General features: G+C 42.0%; 1 protein-coding gene across 5 annotated transcripts in view; it reads left to right on the top strand.

Annotated features, from left to right (window-relative positions):
* The window catches only part of LRMDA (leucine rich melanocyte differentiation associated), a 1,126,962-nt gene that overhangs the window by 203,071 nt on the left and 901,277 nt on the right, over nucleotides 1-22,614 (top strand). Inside the window, exon 1 of one of the 5 annotated variants that reach the window (XM_054242289.2) lies at nucleotides 1-22,614. This exon is cut by the window's left edge and continues 10,557 nt beyond it. The exons of the other annotated variants lie outside the window; for them this stretch is intronic. Coding sequence (XP_054098264.1) covers nucleotides 22,610-22,614 — 5 coding nt within the window. The 5' untranslated portion in view covers nucleotides 1-22,609. 5 annotated transcript variants of the gene reach the window in all.

Genomic DNA, 22,614 nt, shown 5'->3' with positions numbered 1-22,614 from the left:
CTGGCCTTAAAAATATGTGCCAGGAAGCTTAATTTCTGTCCATAATTAGGGCCACTACTGGTATCCACAAGGGAAAGAGATGAAGAATGGGCCCAAAGTAGAACATTTCTGGTTCTACAGTTACAGGGATTGATGAAAAAAGATGTATTTGATTTGAAGGACTAAAAGAATTGGTCATTACTGACATTTAAAAGAATGCCCACACTAATTTTCATGATTCCATTGTTTGTACAGAGGCCCCTACCCCTGCATGTTACATTGTCAAGTTTACATTTTTCCTTACTATTGATTTTTAACAATTGGTCTGCATTGCCCATATTTTCTGAGAAACCCATGGGTTGTGGTTGTGGACTTGTACTGTTCTCTGTTTACTCATTTTTGAGCAGCCGTGTCCAAAGTCTGAATGGTTGGAGAGGAGTGGAAAGAACTTGTGCTTGAGACTTGTACAGTTGTGCTACAGAAACTATCTTATTTAAGAAATTCAAGATTCATAGGACTTAAGATTTTGTATCTGAACCAATAAAATTTTAATATAGTTCTATTCATTAATCCCATGCAAATGTTTAAGTAATTCACTGAGGATTTCTTTTGCGTTTATCTACCTATCCACCTATGTGCCTATGTGTAGGTACAGAAAAAAAGACTTGAAGGAAGTATTAGTTATTTCTGGGAATAAATATTGCATAGAACATACTTGCATCAGCTTTAGATTTAGACCTGACTTCAAATCCTGATGTCTCTTAGGAGTGGTGTGGCAATTTGACCTTGAACAAATTACCTAGTCACTTTATTTCTTTTCTTTTTTAGATTTTGCTTTTTATTTTTAAATCATGTAATCTTGCTCCTTCTAATATCTAGCCACTTTAAATCTCAGTTTCCTATGCCAAACAATAGTGAGCATTAAATTAGAGAATGTGGTAATGCATTTAGCACAATGCTGGTGAATGCTAATCTCTCAGTGAAATATATAGCTATTGATATAATTATCATTATTTAGGCAACAGGATTATAGGTGATTTTAATTGCCCTTTTTTCCAACTTTTTCATGAGATATTTATAAAATAAGAAGAAATAAAATTATTAAGCTTTTTGATAAATTATACATAGAAATTTCTAAATTGATACAGAGTGATATTCTTAATTCATTAGGTCATAAAAATCCAGTAAAGGCCATCAGGCCCATCAGCATGAACAGCTTTCATTCCACCTGCAGTTTAGCTACTCTTAAGAATTTATCCCCCGTGGAGTCCACCAGGCCTGGACATCTCTTCTTCTAAGACCAGAATTGGCAACGTCTTTTTTTTTTTAACCTGTTCATTAGGTATCCATCACACATCTAGGCCATCTGAAAGAAACAAAAACAGAGAACAATCAACCAACCAAAAACAGTTACATGCAGGGAAAGTATCCATCTAACATGTCTATTGAGCACTTACGATACACTGCCTTCTGGTGTTATGTGCATTGACTCGTTTACTTTTCACGGGTAGGAATTATTATGCCTACTCTACTGGAGGAGACAATTAAGCAATTTGAGGTTCTACAGAAACTGGGAAAGTGGAGATTTGAACTTGGGTGTCTCTGACTTTGAAGCTTGTAAGGTTAACTGATAGACTTTACAGTTAGTCTCTCTTTTGGTGTTGACCGGGGTCATGACTTACATTGATTCAGTTCACCTTTGTGTGTGACTGTGAACTGTTTGTAGCCAGTTCTGTTCTGATTGGTTTAGGTCTGTGCCGTGTCCATTAAATACTGTGAATGTTACCTGCGGTCAGGGAAAGTTGTGCTGCTGCAGGAAGGCAGATATGCCTTATTTGGGAGCTATTGACGGTACATACATGGAAAAATGAAGGCAAGGACAGAGAAGTGGAGGGAGGAGGTAGCGAAAGAGGATAGAGAAGCAGCAGCAGAAGTGAGTAGAGAGAAGGGATATGGAGTGGAGGGAGACGTGAGGAGCATCATTTGCTCCAGGAGGCTAATCTCTTACTGGCTGTCCTCTCAGAAAGCATGTATAGCACGTAGTGTATAGCTGTGTAGTTTTCTCAGAAAGCTGTACCAAGATCCTGAGCTATAAAGATGCTTCTAAGCTTTCCTCGGAAAATGTTGAGAAGGAAAAATTTGAACCACTTGGTTCCTAAGCTTGCAGAGAACAGTCTTTTTAGGATTATTTTACATTGATCACGGCAGTGTCTGTCACATGCTGATTTCTCCCTTCCCTCTGGGTCTCAGCTGTCTTCCTAATAGGCAGCTGCCCAGAGTGGAGTGTGGCATTGTTAACTATGAGGGGCGACTGGTCTGTCAGCTTGGCTGGCAGGAACCTGGACGCTGGAAGCGCCTGACAGCAACCCCATTTGCATGGTGTGCAGAGAGCACATGAATCCTCTTTCATTAAGCGTTACCCCCAAACACCAGCAGCGCTGACAAACAGCCAGAGATCCTCAAATAACTTCCTTTAGGTCTCATCCTTCATGAGGACAGCATCAGGGGGTGGTCATTTCCAAATTTTTTTGTTCTTTATATTAACCTTTGAAACTATTTTTCCAAGTAAGATTTCTTCCGTAGGGCCGCAATAGAGGATACAGACCAAAGAGAAGATACTCTGGCTAAAGAATGGGGTGGAAAGCCCAAATCCTAGCCACTTCAGAGAGTGTCTCCATGGAATCCTCAGGTTCCTAGGAACACGGTTTGAAAACTACTGTTCATGGCAGAAGGCAGGTTTTCAGTGGTGTGGGATTTATCATCTAGGTTTTTCCTTGCTTTCACTGAGCGACTCCTGGAGTTTGCTTCCCAGGTTTCTTTCTCAAGTGGCTTTCAGAGGAACAGGCAAAAGGTTAAGAATAGCATCAAAAATTAAACCAAGCCCTACTGCAAGCCAGTTGTAAAAACTGTTCCAAACGGCTTTGGGGAAGAGAATGTGACACTGTGTAATGACTTCTTGGAAAATTTGTTACTTTTTCCCCTTTCTCTGTCTCCTTTCTTACTTCTCTCGCTCTTCTTCCCCCACCCGTTCCTGATTTGATGAAACCGTTTGTGATGTCCGGCATATATTTTGCTGCACACGGTGTCTTGTTGTACTTTAGCAATTTATAACTATGATCAATGTTGTGACCTTAGGGAAATTGCTTATATAATTATAGAAGGTTTACAGTCGTAAGACAAGGAATGGGGAAAATATATCACTGTAAAATATAAATATGTTTAAATTACATTTAGGATTTGGAAGAGTTCCTTGCTTGTGTTTTACAGAGTAATCTGTGATTTAAATCAGGTTTAGTTGTGTTTTTTCCCCCCTAAATTGGGTATTATAAATCAAGAGTAGATGCTGGATATAGCACACAAGAGGATTTCTTATACATTTTAATGTTGCATAAGTAAGAAATACCAGTAGTTCAGCAGTAAAATTGCAAATGTAAGCAAAAGTGAAGATTTTTCCAAATTTAACTAGGTTGCATTTGTTTAGTAAACTCCAGCAATAATTTACGGTTTTATTACGTTTGCCTTTGAGATCTAGGCTGACTTTTTTGTTCCCTTTCTTAAGAAAGAAAAGGGAGGTACATTACTATAATTGCTCAGAGCTAGAGAAAACCATGAGAGTACCATTTTGCTCTCCCCATCTGTGATACATAAACTTAAAAATTCAGGGAAGATAGGATTCTTCTTCAGGTTAAATGTATTTGTGGGTTTATCAGTCACCCAAACAAGGCATTTTTTTGGCTGGGTCAGACTTTCCATTTGTGCTGTCTGTGGTAAGGCTAAGTATTTTTGTGCAAAAAGTGGTAGAATGTGTTAGGCCTGGTTTTGCAAGTGCAAATAGAAGCATGTCTGCTGGTAATGGTGGAGTTGAGGGAAGGGGAGCTGAAACAGTTTGCCTGTAAATGGGGACATGTCTTTCTTCAGATTCTTTTGGGGTCACTGGAAGACAGGTAGGCTTCATTCAAGATCAGTCTCTATGATGGGAAATGGGTGAATTTCAGCACACACAGACACGTTGAGTGCTCCAGAACCAGTGTTGGCACTGTGAGAAGTTGGGCAGAGGGAAGGTCTCTCATTCAGCCACACGGCTTGGCATGCTGTGCTCCCGAAGCAGCTGACTGTCTCCCACCAGCCCCCTCCCACCCTGTGCTTCAGATGGTTAACAGGGACCCCGGCTTGGTTTAACTGAGGTTTGAGAGAAGTGAACTCTGGGATTGGGTTGGATGATGTTGATTAATAGGAGTGAGTGGGTGAGAGACTCCAGGGCCAAGCAGTAGGTCCATCTTGGTGGCATCTGATGTTGATTGGCTTTGTCCTGCGCGGCTGCGCTCGGAGAGCGGACATTAAGATTAAGTGATGCTGTCGTGTTGAGGAGCACGGCACTGCATCATTCTGGGAAGAGACAGCTGGGGTGGTTAATCCTTCATCACCAAGGGAGCACTGCCAGCAGAAAGATATACAGCCAAAGATAACCCTCCATAACTTGTGCTAAAGATCAGAAAACTTTGAATTCACATCCATCTGCTTAGTCTGGGGTGAAGATGAAAGATAGGCAGAATAGGAAATAAAAAACTCCTGAGGGATTAATCTTAGGCACGGTATGTAGCCCACAGAGTGAGCAGGCAGGAGAGAAACTTTTACATGGCATTTAAAGGGAATTAAATGCACCTGGTTTCATAGCAGCATCTTAAAGTCAAATTAAATGGTACACACTCTGATTTTTTTGTCGCACTGCCATCATTTTTATCCCAAGATGCTGTTTCCGCCCATTAGGCAGGTAGATGTTTTTCTTTCAAAGGGGAGGTACTCTTAATTCTTCACTTATGGACAATGAACAGCACATGCACATAGGAAAGCTGGAAATACTAATCAGCAGACAGAGGAGCTTTTTGTTTTCTCCCCTCCCTTTGTGATTTTAGCAGGATATTCACAAAGTCTGACTGTGAGTCTGTGTTCTGTGTATCTGTGTCTGAGTTTAGATCTGAAATTCTCTTGCTGTGAATATTTCTGAACAGCTGCAATGATTTTATGTATCATGTGTAATCGAATTATGCATTGTTGCCATACCAAAGTGATGTGCAGGGGGGGAAATAAATCAGGAAGGGAAATAAATTAGAGGCCCTGCTCCCATCTGCAGCCTCTGCGTTCCCACAGCGGTCAGGCTGGGGAGTGTCTGATGCAAGGTGAAAATGCTGGAGAGAATGCAGCTATAGGCTCTGTCCTCAGCTGACTTTCTGTGTTGAGTTCAAAGGGAAGCTTTTTATTTTTTAAAACACTTTTCAAGTGATATTTTATGTCTTTTTTTCCCCCATGCCAGTTTGGTATTTGAGAGTCTGAATGGGGTTTCTCAGTTGGGGCCTGGGCCACTTGCATTGATGTGTGGAGGTGGAAGATTCTTCTGCCAGCTTCCGAAACACTTGGGCTTTACTGCACTCCACCCATGATGGCAGGGCCCCAGTGAAGAGGATGACAGCAGTAGAATACATCACTGTTAAGATACACAAGGAAGTAGAGGTGGAAAAACGCTTTATGGAGAGTCAGAGACCTGGGTTTAAGTTCCTGCCAAGCTCTGTGAACTTGAGCTCTGTGTCATTTTATCTCTCTGAGTGTGTTACAAATGAGAAAACTAAGATTGAAAGAGATGAAGTGACTTGCTTAAGGGAGGAGAAAGGTCCAGTGCACCCTTGGGAGGTTAAAAAGAGAATAATGGATGAAGTTCTGTATTTTTGGTTAGATGATGGGAGGAGGAGCCATCAGTCCTCCTCTGCTCCACTGCGAAAGGCTTCCGCTCTCTTCACAGAAGGTGTATCTGTGTGGTGATACACAGATACACACAGGATGGTCTTGATTTTGAAAATTCAAATAATATATTACTATGTATATATGTTAATATATGTACAGATTAAAGTTTATAGTTTTGGTTTTTATTTCCAGTAAAGATAGTTCATTAAATAAATGGCTAAATGTGATTTAATTATTATTATTATTTTTAAAGACAAGGTCTCACTCTGTCACTCAGGATGGAGTGCAGTGGTGCAGTCATGACTCAGTGCAGCCTTGACCTCCGGGGTTTGGGCTGAATTTTTTTTTTTTTAAATTTTCGTATTTTTTTGTGAAGACGGGGTTTTGCCATGTTGTCCAGGCTCCTCTCAAACTCCTGGGCTCAAGCTCTCCTTCTGCCTTGGCCTTCCAAAGTGCTCAGATTATAGGTGTGAGCCACCCTGTCTTGCTGTGGTTTAATTTTTATGCCTTTGTAAGATTTCATTTAGATAAATCTACCAAAAAGATAAATGTCCAACTTAGGAGGCTGAGGTGGGAGAATTACTTAACCCAGGAATTTGAGTCCAGCCTGGGAAACATAAATATAGCAAGACCCCTGTCTCTTAAAAAAGAAGAAAGGTAAATGTTCTTCGTTAGACCATGAAGTTTAAATTTGGATCTGGAAATAGGTTATGATAAATGTGCAGAGAACGTGTATTGTACTCATAACTCCTCACATACCAAACATGGGGTGGATGATATTCTCAATCACTAAGAATCAGCTCAACCAAGGATCTCTTCCCTTCAGAGACTATTATGTTGGGTTCTCTTGGCTGAGAAGGTGGTAAAGAAAGAGATTCTTCACAGATTCATGAACAGGGTGGATCTGAAAGTTTACCATGGTATGAGGGTCACATGGAAGGATATGAAAAGAAGAAAAGGCTTAGCTGTAAGATATAGTGGTCTTCATCTGTTTGAACCTCAGTCTCAAATCCTAAGTCTGCTAAGCATGGACATTTCCCTGTTGGTTCCATGCTGAGTATCCAGAACTGAGTCCCTGACCCAAATGTCAAGAGGACCAAGTTGAGAGATTATTGATACTCTCCAAACTGGAAGTAAAGTGGAATTTGTGGGAGATGTGATATAGGGGCCTCCATTTGTGGTAGTTATTGATTTTCCAGGGAATATTATACTTGGGAACAAATCATCCCGCCAGTGAATGTCATGATGGGTGGTGTATATTTTTTCTGTTTGGATCCCCCAAATATCCAGCTTTTGTTGTTTCAGGTCACTTGTAGGGTTAGCCTTTGGCTGGTCTTTTGGGAGATTTTGCCTGTCTCAAGGGCAGTGGAAACCTCTACTGGTTCCCTGTGCAGCAGATGGATTTTTGGCTAAAATTGTCTTAGTTTTTGTCTTTTTTACTGGTATAGCAAGTTGGGGTATGAGGCACCAGTACACCTTGCTTTACATGAAAGTCACACAGAAGGGCAGTAAAGGGATAACAGCGCTAGGGTCAGCCGATCCAGCCTCTGGTTCCCACATGGCCTTTGCTCCCTCAGTCTTCCTAGTGGCCCCTTGGTCTTTTGCTGAATTACTTCAAGATATAGGGATTTGAAACAAGCATTTCATATATACATGGATTGTGTGGGTCAGGAATTTGGACTGGGTACAGTGGAGTGGCTTGTCTCTGGTCCACAAGCATGGACCTGGGCTAGAAGGACTCAAAGTTGATGCTGAGGGCTGGGATTATCTGAAATGCCTCTCCATGGGCTTGGCTTCATTACAGCATGGCCACCTTAGCATGGCAGGAGTTTTTAAAATATTTTAATTTTTTTTTAACAATTTCTCTTAACACTTTTTTTTCTTTAACTTTGTTAATACTGATTTCATTCATTCATATACACATCCTGATTTCAAGAGAGTAGGTTAATTGGTTCTAGTCATTACTGTCCATGCTAACTCTGGAAGAAACTGTGCAATAAATAAGGGATTGACAGTTGACTCTAAGTTCATTTGTTGGCAGTATGACATTGGAAAATGTAATGCAACTTCTTTAAATCTCAGTTCCTCCTTTGTAAAGTGGTGATACTCCTTAGTAGATGATCAGTAAGTCCTCTTCCAGGCTCCAAGCACACTTGTTCCAGAGAATGAGATGGAAGCTGCATCCGTTTATGGCCCAGCCTCAGCAGTCACCTGATGTAAGTTTCTTGCACTCTCTTGGTGACAGTAAAGCAAGCCTGCCTAGTTTCAAGGGGAGGACCTAGTCTACCTTTAGATAAGGAAATGGCAAGGTCACACTCTGGAAGGGCATATTTCTGTGAGATGTGTGATACCCATCTTTGGAACATATGCCGTATTAGATTTCTGTTCTGTGAAATGAAGAAAAATGAGTTGGGGCTGGAGTTAATTGGTAAGATCTCTTCCAACATAAAAATGATGTAATTCTTTAAAATGAAAATCCAATTTTTTTAAAAAAATAATTTACAAAATGATGATATGCTTTTTTAGAGAGTCTTCTTTAGGATATCTTTAAATAGAGAGGTACCCTGGTACAGTAAGAAAAAAACTCTTATGCAACGTGAAAGACACTGATATGAGTGATGTGAGCCCTTTTTTTCCCCTTGTTTCAGCAGAGTTTTCTGTCGAAGTGATTTCTTTTTAGTGCAGCTTTATTTCTTGTGATTTAAAAATAATTAGGTGGTGTGTGCATATCTCATCATGATTACCCTGAATGTTAATTTGGACATGAGTTAAATGTCCGACACGTGGGATTCAGGAGAAGAATGTAAGTTGGCAATCTGGGAGGTGATTGGAGTTTGAAATAGGACTCAGAAACGCTTGTGGCTTACCCTCTTATCCGGAGACAGGGATTAAGAGAGAATGGATGGTGACCCTTCTGGAGAAAGCTTTTTCCTTGCTGGAGAGAGGGGTGAATCATCACCTTTGACAGTGACACAGTTCTGATACCAGATACGAGCTTTGAAGGAGGATGACTGTTGGGCAGCTGCCCTCAGGAAGGCATCACAATTAAGGAGGGAAGGGGTTGATGCACTGACTAATGTTTTAGTTTACAGGCACTGGCCCTTCTCTTTGTTCTGTTTTATCATACACATTTATCACGTTCAACCTGGCAACCCAACCAAATAGCTATTTAAGTTGTAAAAATGAATCATAGCACAATTTCATGAACTGTGTGATATAACTGAATCTAATCACATTATACAATGGGGTCTTTGCCAGCATGGTGTACATGGTTCTGGGCTTCCTCAAAATAAGTAAATAAATAAACAGGCTTCATTAAATACAGTCACTGCGGGGTGGCTGAGCTGGCTGAGTTGTGGGTCCAGGGAAGGATGCAGGCAGATGTGTCACACTGGACCCTTATGCTTTTGTGAGCTAGCTCATCCCTGAAAAGCCTGCAGATCACATGGGCCCTCTTCTGTCCTCTGCATGCCACCGACTGATTCTCTATTTTATTCAGCATGTAGCTAGATGTAACCTCATGAATGAGAACTGCAAAGGAGGGCACTACTTCACTTCAATTCCAGAGTTCCAGGGCTTGCCTACTTTGTCCTAATTGAAAAGGTGAATAAACACAGTCTCTACCTCAAGGCCCGCTCTTAGGAGTGGTGTCTACTCATGTGTTCAGCCTCTTTCTAGGTGCTTTCTATACTCCCCTGCCCCCCGCTTTTTTTGCTTTTTTTTTTTTTGCTCAGGGTCACTATCTCCCAGGCTAGAGTACAATGGCATGATCTCAGCCCAAACCTGTTGGGCTCAAACGATTCTCCTGCCTCAGCCTCCTGAGTAGCTGGGACTACATGTGTGCACCACCATGCCCAGCTAATTTTTGTATCTTTAATGGAGAAGGGGTTTTGCCATGTTGGCCAGGCTGGTCTTGGACTCTTGAGCTCAGGTCATCTACCTCGGTCTCCCACGTGCTGGAGTTACAGGTGTGAGCCACTATGCCCAGCAACTTATTGTACTCTCAAAGATAAATTGTGAACTGTAAGTGATATTATCTCCATTGTGATAGATGAGGAAATGGAAGCTCAGAGAGGTCCAATAACTGACTCAAAATCACTCAGCTAATAAATGTCAGGACAGAGATTTGAACTACCTTGTGGGTGGTGGAAGAGGTCAGAGAGGAGAGTGGATTGGTGGGGGGTGGGAATAATGGACTGTGAATGTTGGAGCTGGAACATGGCCTGTTGGTGGAGGGGCCAAGTGCTGTACTGCAGTTAGACTTGATGCTGTGGGTTGGGGGAATGCATGCACTGGGAGGGTGATAGTAGCAGTATGTGTAACAGAGTCCTGGCGGTGGAAACTTGACTCAAGGGGTGGAAGGAGGCAGGAGAGGCCTGCATGGAACTTGGTATCTTCTGGCAGGAGGGTAAGAAAGGCTTGAGCTGAAGCACTGGCTGGTGGAGTAGAGAGATGAGGTCAGCCTGGAGGAATATTCCTAGGGTAGAATCAACCATTTAAAAGAGAGGCTCCACTTGCCTTCCTTCCCAATACTGACAGCCACTTGCATTTATTCCTTCCCTTCTCATTCTTCCCTGTGTCCTGCCTTTTTCTATTCATCACTTTCCCCTTTCCTTTGTTTCTTTCTTTATCTTTGTCTCCATTTCATTCTTTTCCTTATTCCCTGTCTTGCTTTTCTTCTCGCTCATTTCCTGCCCTGATATTTTTCTTACTCCATCTCTACTCCTAAACATTTTGTGGTCCGCCCCCACCTCCATCCTCATCCCCATTCCTGCTTGGGGCTCCTCTCCCTCTTCCACATTCTTTTCCTATGGAATGAATGAATGAATAAATAAATAAATAAAATTTAAAATCTGTTTTTCTGTTGGTTGTGTCAGCATGTTTTAGACTGCTGGGCTTTGCATGTTTTGCAGCTGGTTTTGAAGCAGTTGTCAGACGGTGATGGATGACTATCATCATTTAAAGTGTAAAAGAAAATGCCTTGGCACAGAGAGACATGATCAACTGCCGTCTGCCAGCCTGGGTAGGCGCGGCCACCATTTTCTTCTCCCTTCTTCCGCCTCCCTCTCTGCTCACACTGCCCTTGCCAGAATCTACAAAAGTCATCGTGAGCTGTGCAGCACCGGGCTCTTGCCTTCTATAATATCACTTTGGTAGTTGTCAGATCATATGAAACGTCAAAATTCATGTGGCCTCTGCGAAGAGATATATTTAGTACAGCTGCTGCATACCTACACGCTACCTCTGACACTGACATATTAGTTATGCTGTCTTTTGCAATCTGATATCTTTAAATTTGCCACCTTGTTAAGTTTTGATTAATGTGATTCCATTTCACTAAAGTAATTGGCTTGGCCTGTTGTAAAAAATAATCAGCCCCCTCTACGGAACAAATGCTAGAACATGCTAATGAGGGAGTGAGTTCGTTACATTGATGGCGTGGACTGACAGTTATTAATGATTGTTATGATAAACAGACGACTGCGAATTGGGATGAGTTGGGCAAAAGTGACAGTTTAAAAATAACGTATATTGGAAGGTACTAACGAAGTAATATACTGTTAGGAAAACAATCATGCAAGTTGTCAAGGAAAGAAGTGTAATTATACAGCCGCATGGGCTGCTTAGGAGGACAGGGACCTGCCTGATAATGGACACATTTTTTGTTGGCAAGAGGGAAATATGTTATGGCAGAAAGAGGTGCAGATTGATAAATTAATTGGTCCTTCTCACAGCTCGGAGAGCAAACTTGGCCGGCAGTCACCATGCAGATTAGGGAGATGGAGCTTGCCCAACGCTGCTTTTCCCTAGGACCTCCCCAGTCCTTGCTGCCAGACTTTCCTGAGGCCTCACTTGCCTCCTCTCCTACCCGCCTTCACCAGCTGCAACAAGTCGTAGGGAGTGCTTCCCAAGGCAGTGTGTACAAAGGGCAGCTTTGAGCTGGAATGCTTGCAGCCATGTCCAATTTTTTTTTAAACCCTGAAGACTTAAATGCTCTATTGTTACTAAAATCTTTGGCTGTGATGGAGGTAATTATGGGTGGTTTCCAGCTCCATGAAGGAGAGACTTACACAGACTGGGGACCATGCAGAGGGAGGTGCCAACTCTGCTTCTAATACCAGCACATTGCTGTTGGCAGTTTGTATAATTAGCCAAGACAGAGTAATGGTAGTGGCAGCAGTGGTGCGCGTATGTAGCGGAGAAAGGGAGGCATACTCTTGAAGAAAGAGGTAAATGAACAGAGTGGGTCATGTACATAAGAGCTTTTTGTGACCCCTGTATGAGCATGGCTTCTGGATTTGTGTCTTGGTCAAGACTCTTAATTGCGTTAAACTAGTAACTAACTTGAGATAGCTTAAGCATACATAGAGGACTTACAAAGGTACTGACGCATCTCATGGAACTGAAGATCAAAGATATAGCTGGCCTTCTTGGGGACTGGGAATTGGACTTGGAGAGAGGACCCAAGGTAGCTGGCCTCTAGGTCTCTTTTGTCTCTCTCTGTCCCCACTTCTCTTCACTTCTGCTCTCTTTCGCCACCCCTCCCCACACCAAGCCATGAGAGTCAGGAAAGTGAAGTTCCGGAGCTCACAGATGTTGTTTGCTGGAAGATAGGGTATTGAAAGGAATGGTTTCCACACTTGCCTCCAAATGTTAGACTTCTCAGAAAGGGACTTCAGCTTCCCTTTGGGTGGCTCAGCTACGATGGCTTAGGGATATAATGGGGAACCTGCTGATGTTCAGACTGTGATACTTTGTTTTTCTCATAACAGTTATATCAGGATGTATATCAAGTAATCTTCACAATCACCCTGTTAGGCAGGGGCTGTTCTCTTTATTTAACAGATGAGGATAACAAGGCTGAATGTTTGAGAACTTGACCTAGATCATGGTGAGTGGCCGAGCTGGAGTTTTAAGCAAGGTTCTCTGTCTCTGAAACCTGGCGCTTCTCACTCTGCCATACTGCCTTTTGCTAGCGTGCTGTGCCTCTCCCAACAACTCGGGCTCCCCAGTGGAGCAGAATTATCTGCTTGAGAATCAAAGAAAAGCCAGGAAAAATATTTTTTCCTGTGTCCTATTTGGACTCTCTAAGTAGAGACTGTGTAGGGGGATTATAGGAAATTTATTATTTGCATTCAGATTTTGTGCTGCTCCACCTGTCTGCACAGGTCCAAATATGGACCACGTGGGCCTCAATACTGGTCTGCTTGGGGATGTGAGCAGAATACAGTCTCATTATCTGGCCATCAAGCCCCACAAAGACTCTGGAGCTTCTTCATGCAAAACATCTAGAGCAATCCTGAAATCAAAGGAAGCTGCCAATTACCTCACAGCAAACCTGACAATTAAGAAAAAAGGAAGTTTCACTTTTCTAAGTTGGAAACAGAAAGTATTTGCTCTGGGGAAGGAGCAGGTAACTAAGGTTTATTGAATGCCTAACATGCATTAGGGATGATACCAGGACTCCCTGGTGCTCTGTCTCATTTGGGTGGTGGGCATATTCCCATTTTACAAATGAAGAAACAGATGTTCTGACTAGTTGAAAACTGGACCTTCCGGTAGAATGGGCGATAGAATGATTGTTTCTACTGTTACATGGGCTGTGGTCCTTTGTAACCCATTGTTTTAAACCACTTTAACCATTTTAAAGCATACAGTTCAGTGGCATTAAGTACATTCATATTATGCAACCATCAGCACCAACCATCTTCAGAACTTTGTTCACTTTGTAAAGCTGAAAACACATTCAACAGTAACTCCCCATACCTCCCTCCCCTTAGCCCCTAGAGACCACAATTCTACTTTCTGGCTCTCTGAATTCGATTAAGGACCACTAAGTACCTCATATGGGTGAATTATATAGTATTTGTCCTTTTGTGTCTGGCTTTTCTCACTTAGCCTATGTACAAGGTTCATCCATATTGTAGCATGTGTCAGAATTTTCTTCATTTTTAAGGGTGAATAATATTGCACTATATGTGTATATCACATTTGGCTTATCTATCCTTCAGTGGACAGTTGGGTTACTCCCACCTTTTGGCTATTATGAATAATGCTTTCCTAAACATGAGTGTACAGATACTTCTTTAGCACTTTGGTCTTTGAATATAACACTTGTGTATCTTTTCATCTGCTGATAGACATTTGGATTACTTCCAGTTTTTGGCTATTACAAACAATGCTACTATATGTATGTACCGTGTTTTATCTGTTCACCCATCGGTGGTGACTTGGACTGCTTCTGTCTTTGGCTCCTGTGAAGAATGCTGCTGTAAACATCAGGGCACAAATATCTGTTCCTGTCTCTGCGTTTGGTTCTTTTGGGTTTATACCTCAAAGGGGAATTGCTGTATCATATTATAGTTATAGTTCTAATTTTTTGAGGAATAGCCATACTGTTTTTTATAGCAGCTGCACACCTTTCCAACTTCTCTACATCCTTGCCAGCACTTCTTTTTGTTTGGGTTTATGTGGTCATGACCATCTCAATGAATATGTGCAGCATCTCATGTGGCTTTTATTTGCATTTCCCTAATGATTAGTCATATTGAATACCTTTACATGTGCTTATTGGCCATATGTGTATGTTCTTTGGAGAACTGTCCATTCAAATCCTTTGCCTATGTTTGAATTGGGTCATCTTTTGTTGATGTTATTGTTGAGCTTTGGGACTTCTCTCTGTATTTGGAGTATTAATCCCTCATCAGATATGTGATTTGCAAACATATCTTCTCATTCCATAGGCGGCCTTTTTACTCTGTTGATAGTGTCTTTTGATGTGCAAGATTTTATTTTTGATGAAGTCCAGTTTGTCTATTTTTTTCTTTTGTTGCCTGTGCTTTTGGTGTCATATTCAAGAAATCATTGCCAAATCCAGTGTTGTGAAGGTTTCCCCTATGTTTTTGTCTAAAAGTTTTATAGTTTTCATTCTCAAATGTTGAGTTATTTGATGCATTTTGAGCTAATTTTTGTAGATAGTGTTAGATAAGAGTCCAACTCATTGTTTTTTGCATGTGGATGTCCAGTTTTCCCAGGACAATTTACTGTAAAGACCATTTTTCCACCATTGAATGGTCTTAGTACCCTTGTCAAAAATCATTTGACCCTCTATGCAAGAGTTATTTCTAGGTTCTCTATTCTTTTAATTACAAAATTATTTTTATCTTCCCTGTTCTATTATTGGCTTTTTTTTCTATTCTAAGGTTAAGAGATAGCAGAATTTAAACATTTAGAGCCCTGGATAGGAGTTGCGACCTAGAGTCTAGTCCTGGCTCTGACCCTGAAACAGGTCACACCACCATTCTTTGCCTCTCTTCCCAACTTTTGAAAAGGAAAGTTGAGGCTACTGATGATTTTAAAGATGACAGAGAAAACAGACTTGGAATGGTCTTTCAAGTCTTTCAAAGGAAAGGGATGGAGGGCCCTTTCCTAATTGGAAGGCTCGGATTTCTGGTGGGTGTGAGGACCACCATCTTCTTGACCCTCAGACGACCCTTCTTCCTGTAGACCCATGACTAAACTGGAGGTCAGCACTGGGTGAGGACGTGGTCAGAGAATGAGCCCCCATGGTGGGCAAACAGGGCCAGAGAGAACTCTCATCAGCATTATAGATTGTTGCCCAGCATCAAAGGGCAGCCCACTCTCTCCTCAGGGCAGGGAAGCCTCTTTGTGTCTTTCACATTGTTGTGAAAAGAGAAAAAAAACCACTTAGCCCAAAACATTCTCTCCACCATTTTCTACCTGATCTTCTCTGTTTCTTTCTCTCCTGGCATTCTTCTCTCTTAGCCCTGGAAAGGCCTGTGTCTTCCTTCTCTCTTGCCTTGTATATATTTTCATGATGAGGTTTCTGTACTCTGTGTGCTATTATGCCACCATGTTACTGTATGGCAAGAGACAGGACATATTCCTAAGCACCAGTCATGTATACCTCACATAACAGTGAGCTGTGAGGTAAATCCACGAGCCGGGAAACCTGGGCTCATGAAGAGAGCTGCTTCCACGCTCTAGGACGTGGGTAGAAAATGTGATTCTAAAGGGTTATCTTTAAGGGTATTGCTCATCCCTGAAGACAGTGCACATGGTCATTAGCCCTTGGGTATCCTCTCATGTAGAGATTTCTTTGCATTTCAGTCTTCTTCGGGCTGCAGCTGGAAGTCAATAGGAAGTCTTGTGTCTCTCACAACAAGCTCATTTATTCATCCATTCTCTGGACACTCAAGGAGAAATATTGGCTCCTTCCTCTTAGGATCTGCGTCTAAGCCAAATGACGTTGGCTTAGACATACTAGGAGGAGATTGTCAAGCTGTGTTAGAAGATGGAACATAGCTACCTTTATCTTTCCAAGCTGTCAGTTGAGAACCATGCTGCTGTTAACAGCACCTCCTGGTGGCCCAAAAGGAAGGCCTAAGGACGCAGCCAATCTTGCTTAGCCTTTATGGGAAGAGTCTTTGGTAGGCCTTGGTGACTGGGCACATGGAGCTGTATGATGGTGGGTTTTTACATTGCATAGCATTTTGATGAAAGATGTGGTATAAGTCCCTAAAGCACCAAAGGGTACTGATACACTTGACCCTTCTTCACTTCCATCTGACAATATTGCTATGAAAATGCAATCAATTCAGTTTCTGACATCTTCTCCACCCCACTCTCAAGAGCACCTACTGTATCAACATGACATTTTAAAATCTTGGCTTGTTTTCCAGGCCATGAATTTAATTTCTCATTGCTCCACCATTTGGCTTTTATGTTCTCAAAGCGAAATGTTGTCCAACAATAGTTACCACCATCTTGTTAGTCAGGTCCTCTTTTTGGGCATCCTAAAACCAGATAATTAAAAAAAATTCACTGCAGCCATGGGCACTCAGCCTTGTGCTAATAGCCACCAAGTTCTGACAAAGCAAGTCCTACATCCCTCGATAAGTAAAATCCAAACCTCCTGATGTTGTGTAACGGTAAGCAGATTGGCATGTCTTTGGATTAGTGGAGGCACTGAAGCAAAATGCTCAATCCTTAGTGACCTTTGGCAAATGGATGGGGATGTGTAGCCATTGTAGGTTATCTTTATGTTCACTATGTAGACACTCAGCCTCTGCCAGGCCAAGACAGAAGCTGTCAGGGCAGATAAACTTAGTTGGGAACTAGCTGTTTTTCTGACTGCATCACAGTGCTTTGTAGAACCATTTTGTCTGATAACCTGCTTCTTCTTTAAACCTGTGTGTGAATAGTTCTGTGAAGCATTAAGCCTTCCCTCTTGGGTTTTGAGCCGCCTGTACTTTGTTATAATCTTTGGGTCTAGGATTGACTTTCTCGTAAAATGAACAGTCTAGTGTCCTCAGTTGCAGTATCTTCTGGTGAGTTCCTTTTAGGGAGTCTGTGGGAGATGCCGTATCTGTATCTATCAGACGTGTATTCTGGGGACGTGTGTGTGGGTTTCTTCTGTGTGTCCAGGAAGCATTCTGTGAAAGTAGGATCCCTTTTGATCACTTCTTTGAGCCCATTAATGCCTGTTTCTAGTTTAAACAATTCATATGTTGATGTAGAATTTTGCAAGCACGTGGAAAAAATATTTGGGCAAACATTCTTACCACTTGGAGTAAAGCTCATACTTTTATTTCTCTCCTCTGCTAGAGAAGTGGTGACTAAAGGCCAGGAATTGTTGATTCCAAAGACTCTCTCTGCTTTTGGGCAAGTTGCTTGACTTCTTTGGGCTCAGGTTTGCTCCCCTTTAAAATAAGGTGGTCACGTTAGGTGACTTCTAAGGCCCACTGTGGCCTTAATGGACTCCAAGCTCTCTAAGACTGAAGCAGAGAATATTTTTGGGGAAGTGGATGAACTGTTGGGTTTTCGTCTTTCATTCCTATTCCAGGTGAAGATGAAAGACTTAGCTCTCTATTGAGCTGACATGGATTCAGAATTCATTAGCGTTCAGGCTTTCTTTTAAGCTTCAGACAGGATTGTGATGGGAAAACCCTGCCCTCAATTCCTTTGCCTTGTTAGTTCTCATATTATGTGCTGCAGAAACTGCTAATTGTCACTGGAGGTGATGGGTGTGGGTCTGGTCTCTTGAAGGAAAAGTCAAAATTTTCAGTTCCTGTCCCCCTCTCGTTTAGGTAGAGGTGTATTCAAGTCTAATGAAAAAGGAATCTAAATTAAATCTAATTTGAAGTTAATTAAATTTGCCCCTTCCCCAAAGCAGTGGGGAGTGAGAGAGAATTGCAGAGTAACAATGTGAATTTCCAGTTGAATACAAGATACTGTAATAATGAAAATATAATTTTTTGAGCATTCTTTGGAGAGTGCCTGTGGGTTACCCTTGCCTGTGCTATGTAACATACACATGTATGCATGTTTTGCTAAAGAGTCATCTAGACATAACTTTATCACAAACTCTTATATTGCTAATCTTTTCAAGAGGCTTTTCTTTAGCTTTAGTTTATAACTCAAAGTATGATCTTATACTTGTGTGTGAAAATGCAGTCCTTGAAGCTTAAGCCCAATTACCTGTGTTTGTACATCAGTTTCATAGAACATTGTTTTCGAAAAAATGTCATCAGCATTCCTTTCTGAATGTTTGATTCCTGCTGGGTATACGCTTTTTCCACATCTCTCTGACTCAGCCTTCTCTACCTCTGCTAAGAAGTTTGTAGTTGTCCAGCATTCGCTTGGCAAAGTCCCTGGGATGGCCTTTGTAGGGACAGTTCCTCCCCTAATGCAGGAAGTCACACTGGCAGTCAGCGAACTGCCCCTCGTGATCAGGCACTGCCCTAATGTGTTGTCTTTCTTTGGTAGAGAGATGGGCTAATGTGAAGCTGGAAAGCAAATCTTTGGTTGAAAGATTTTTCCTTTGGCTATATAGTAATTTTAATTTGGATTTTGCTCATTTCAGCAAGAGGTGGCCGAAACGTCCCATTCTTGGCTCTGTCACTTACTGGCTTTATGTCTGTGGGCAGGTGTCTTATTGTCTCTGAGCCTTACTTGTACATTGGAGATACTACATCTTTGCAAGGTTGTCCTAGAGGGTGACTGAGATAATGCTCATCAACCTGCTCATTCACAGAAGTTGAATGGGAACCACCAATAGTTCTCACGCAGGAGTACATTAAATTTACTAGTTGAATTTTCCTAATGGAGCTTCAAGACAAATGAGAAGATGGAGGCCACCCAATTTAGTTTTCAACTCTGTAATTGGGAAGTTCTGAATCATTTCCATTTTCCTTAATATCTGGAGTGTTTCATTGTTTGGCTTTTGTCCTCTCCCCTCTCCTTCTCTTTATTCTTTAAAGATTTCCTGGCATGAAGATTTGCCAGTTCATTTGTCTTGGGGTAGGTTTAGCACAAGAAGTAAAACCAAACCATAGTCATAAACAAATGTGAACACCAGCATCACCCCACAGTAATGCAACTTAAAAGAAAGCTTGACAGAATTAGAAATCTGACAATGTCTTTGTAGGAGCTTTCAGAGAAAATAGTGGGAGTTTCATATATTTGAAGCAATGAAAGCAGGAATGAGAAAAGCGTGTCTTTGAGAAGACAGAGAAGACAATGAAAAGAAATCCTTACAGCTCAAGGATTTGAAATCACCATCATGTGACATTTTTGGAAGCTAAACAGAAAAATTAACTTTGCTCTAGTTTTTATGGACTTCTTTTGACTTATTGCATAAAAATAACAGAAATTTCTGGCAAGTGGACTGGATTTCCAATACCCTTCCCCATGGAGGCAGTGAGGAGAACTGTCTGAAAAGTTATATGTATTTGTTATTATGAAAACATGAACAATATTAGAATTTGGCTATAATCCATTTTTACTTTGAGAACCTCGGCATTTTAACGGGTACATGTAACTGATAAATCCTTTTTGTGGTTGTCAAAACCAGCAAGGCTAACTTTATACATTTCCTATTATAACTAAAAGCACTGTGACAGTCTGAAATTGGGTGTATCAGTATGGAGAGCAAACAGCCTATTCATTTTATCACCATACTTTTCTAAGGATTTTGACATTTCTGAAATACATACCACTTCTAAACAGTGAAGCACAAAGTTGGTAAAGGTTGTGATGGCTGCAGTTCATGGAAGTTGACCATCCTGTTGGGATTGCCATTTCCCTTGGCAGGTACCTTGCTAGGCCAGCCTGCCACGTAGCTGGTCAAGTGACCATCAGAGACCATCATGTGGTCTCTCCACATCCTTGAGGCCCAACTGACCATTTTTGGTGTCCTGAGAGCTAAAGTCTGGGAGAGTCAGTTTTCGGGTGGGTTCAGGCATGGAGCATCTGATAATGTTGGAGTCAGTCACAATGAACCAGACCCTGGCTCCAGGCAGGACCAGGCTCTGTGGAGAGAGGCAGTATACTAGAGTGACTGAGGTCTGTTCAGAGGAGGAAAAACATCTCTAGGCAGAGAGAAGGCCACGGTTGGGTCCCCTGGCCTGAAAGGTTTGGGCCTTGCAGTGTCTCTGCAGGTGGGATGTTTCGTGTACTGGTCAGTGACATTATTTTAGGGCAGGTTTGGATAAGGGTGTTTGGTCCAAATGTGTGCACATTTGGACCAATCACCTGCACATCTCTCATCCCACTGTCTCTCTCCAGTCTGTCCCCTCCATGACCTGGTCATCCACTTCTCTCCCTGGAGATCCCCTCATTTGAACCATCTGTTGGCACTAGAGTGACCTTCTGCTGATCCCATCTTGGTTACCTCATTTCTTCCATTAGCTGTGAACTTTTTGAGGACAGTGCATATTTTATATTTTTAGTTTGTGCTTTAATTGTTCACCGTAGCTCACATTCTATCTCATCCCCATAGTATTTTTTGAACAATTATTTTATCTGAAAATACTTGTAGTGGTCTTTCAGTCTTTAGCCTGGAAATTAGCCTGATGACTAATGTTTTGTGTTGGGGGGTTAGCAGAGTAGGTAGTGGCTAAGAGCCCAGATTCTGGAGCCAGACTGCTTGGCTCAGCAATGCTGCTTTCTGGCTGTGTGAACTTGAATGAGTTAAACTACCCCTCTGTGCCTTAGTTTCTTTATCTGTGCAAACTGTGCAATAGTAGAAGTACCCACTTCATATGATTGCACTCTATGAATTCGCTGCTGTTGGTTGCTGTTGTTACTGTTCTCATTATTGTTCTCTTACCTGAGGACTTCAGAGACAAAGTGGTAGCAGTCACGGTGCTTTGTGAGGCTGATTGAGTGGGGGAGTCTTTGTTTGGAGGTAGGAAGATGACTCCCTGGTTTGTCCTCGTTTGTCCCTCGTTTTTTCCTGTCCTCTACAACTAGCATGCCCTGCAGTTCATTTCCCTGTTGAAAGGGACAATGATGATACCTTTCATATGCAGGGACTCTTCTCAGCTGTTTGCTTTTGTGAGCAGGTATCCCCTCTGTTAAGAGATTAGAATCTTAATCCTAAATGATATTTCATGGCCTGAGACTTAAATTTATATATCACCATCAGGAATAATGTATTGGATTGCATTAAACAGATTGTAGATTAACACGCAACTATAAAACAAATCATCAATGTGTTGTTGACAAGTCTAAGTGCAAGTTCATATATTTAACTACATTTGGGGAACATTGAAGTGTTTAAAGCAGCTTAACGGGTTGATGTAAAATTAAGCATCATATTCTATTTCAATTTGTGAGCCAGCCTGAGAGATAATAAAATAGAGGCGAGGCTTGAGAGAAAGGAGTGTGGAAGAAAATTTGGAATCAGACTTGGCACCAGGGAAATCCTGGCATAGTCAAAACCTGTTGGGTAGCAGTAGAAGAGTGTCCCCTTACTTATTCAGTCTACTAGCAGGTATTTGAAGCCTCAAGGAGTTTATAGTCTAGTTGAGAAGATAAACCACCCACACACTGAAAACAATGGTGAAAAATAAGAGACCTAGTGTCCTTTATTACTGAGCTGGGTGGGATGGGCCACCTGCTATGTGAGTTCACAGGAAAGGACGGTGGCATTTGGAATGGTCAGAAAGATCTTAGAGATGGTGTCACTTGAGCTGATCTTGATAAGGCAATCAGGAGGAGAATGGAAGGCAAGGATGGAAGTGTGATAGGCACTTGGGTCATGGTGCTCTGGGACCCCGGGAAACTCATGAACGGACACTTGAGTAGGGCCAGGTACTGGAGAACCATGGTAGCCAGGTAAGCACTGATCCTGGAATCAGGAACCAGACCGCCTGGGGTTCAAACCCCTGATCCCTCACTTTCTAGCTGAGTGGCTCTAGGTGGGTTACATAACTGCTTTCTCAGATTTCTCATCTGTAAACTGGGGATAACACCAGTATGTACCTTTGAGGACTGTTGTGAAGAGTCAATATGTTGTTGAATAGAGGAGGGGTATAGCAGTGGAGGTGGCATTTGACTTTTAATGGTATTTAGGTTTGCTTCCAGGATGAGAGAGTAGAGTTGGGGAGCAGACTAGGGAGGCTTTTTTTTTTTTTTTTTGAGACGAAGTTTCACGCTTGCTACCCAGGCTGGAGTGCAATGGCGCAATCTCGGCTCACTGCAACCTCCGTGGGGAGGCTGTTTAAACAATTTCGGTGCAGGGTAATGGCTCCTAGGCTAAGACCCCAATAAGAAAGAGAGTATGTGTGTGGATTTCTTTTTCTTGACTTTTATTCTTTTACTGTCCTTTGGGCTGTGGAGGCTGTGTCTACTCTCCCATGGTTTTGTAAGCCTTCCTCTCAGCAGTGCATCCGGCGCAAGAGAGGTGAGCTGGGAACGTGGACCCCGCTGGATGTGGGCATGTCCTTTCTTACTCTTCTCTCTGGCTCCATAGTATTGAGACTTTTTTGTACCTATCCCCAAAATGGCTGCTAATTGACTTGGAGCACATAAAAATAATGGATATGAATGCTCTGGAGAGACACCTCAGGTTCTACTTGAAGATAATATGGG

Source organism: Callithrix jacchus, chromosome 12 (assembly GCF_049354715.1).
Source record: "Callithrix jacchus isolate 240 chromosome 12, calJac240_pri, whole genome shotgun sequence".
In the NCBI taxonomy this organism is placed as follows: domain Eukaryota; kingdom Metazoa; phylum Chordata; class Mammalia; order Primates; family Cebidae; genus Callithrix; species Callithrix jacchus.
Note: the sequence above shows the minus strand (reverse complement) of the source record. Positions and strands in the feature narration are given on the sequence as shown.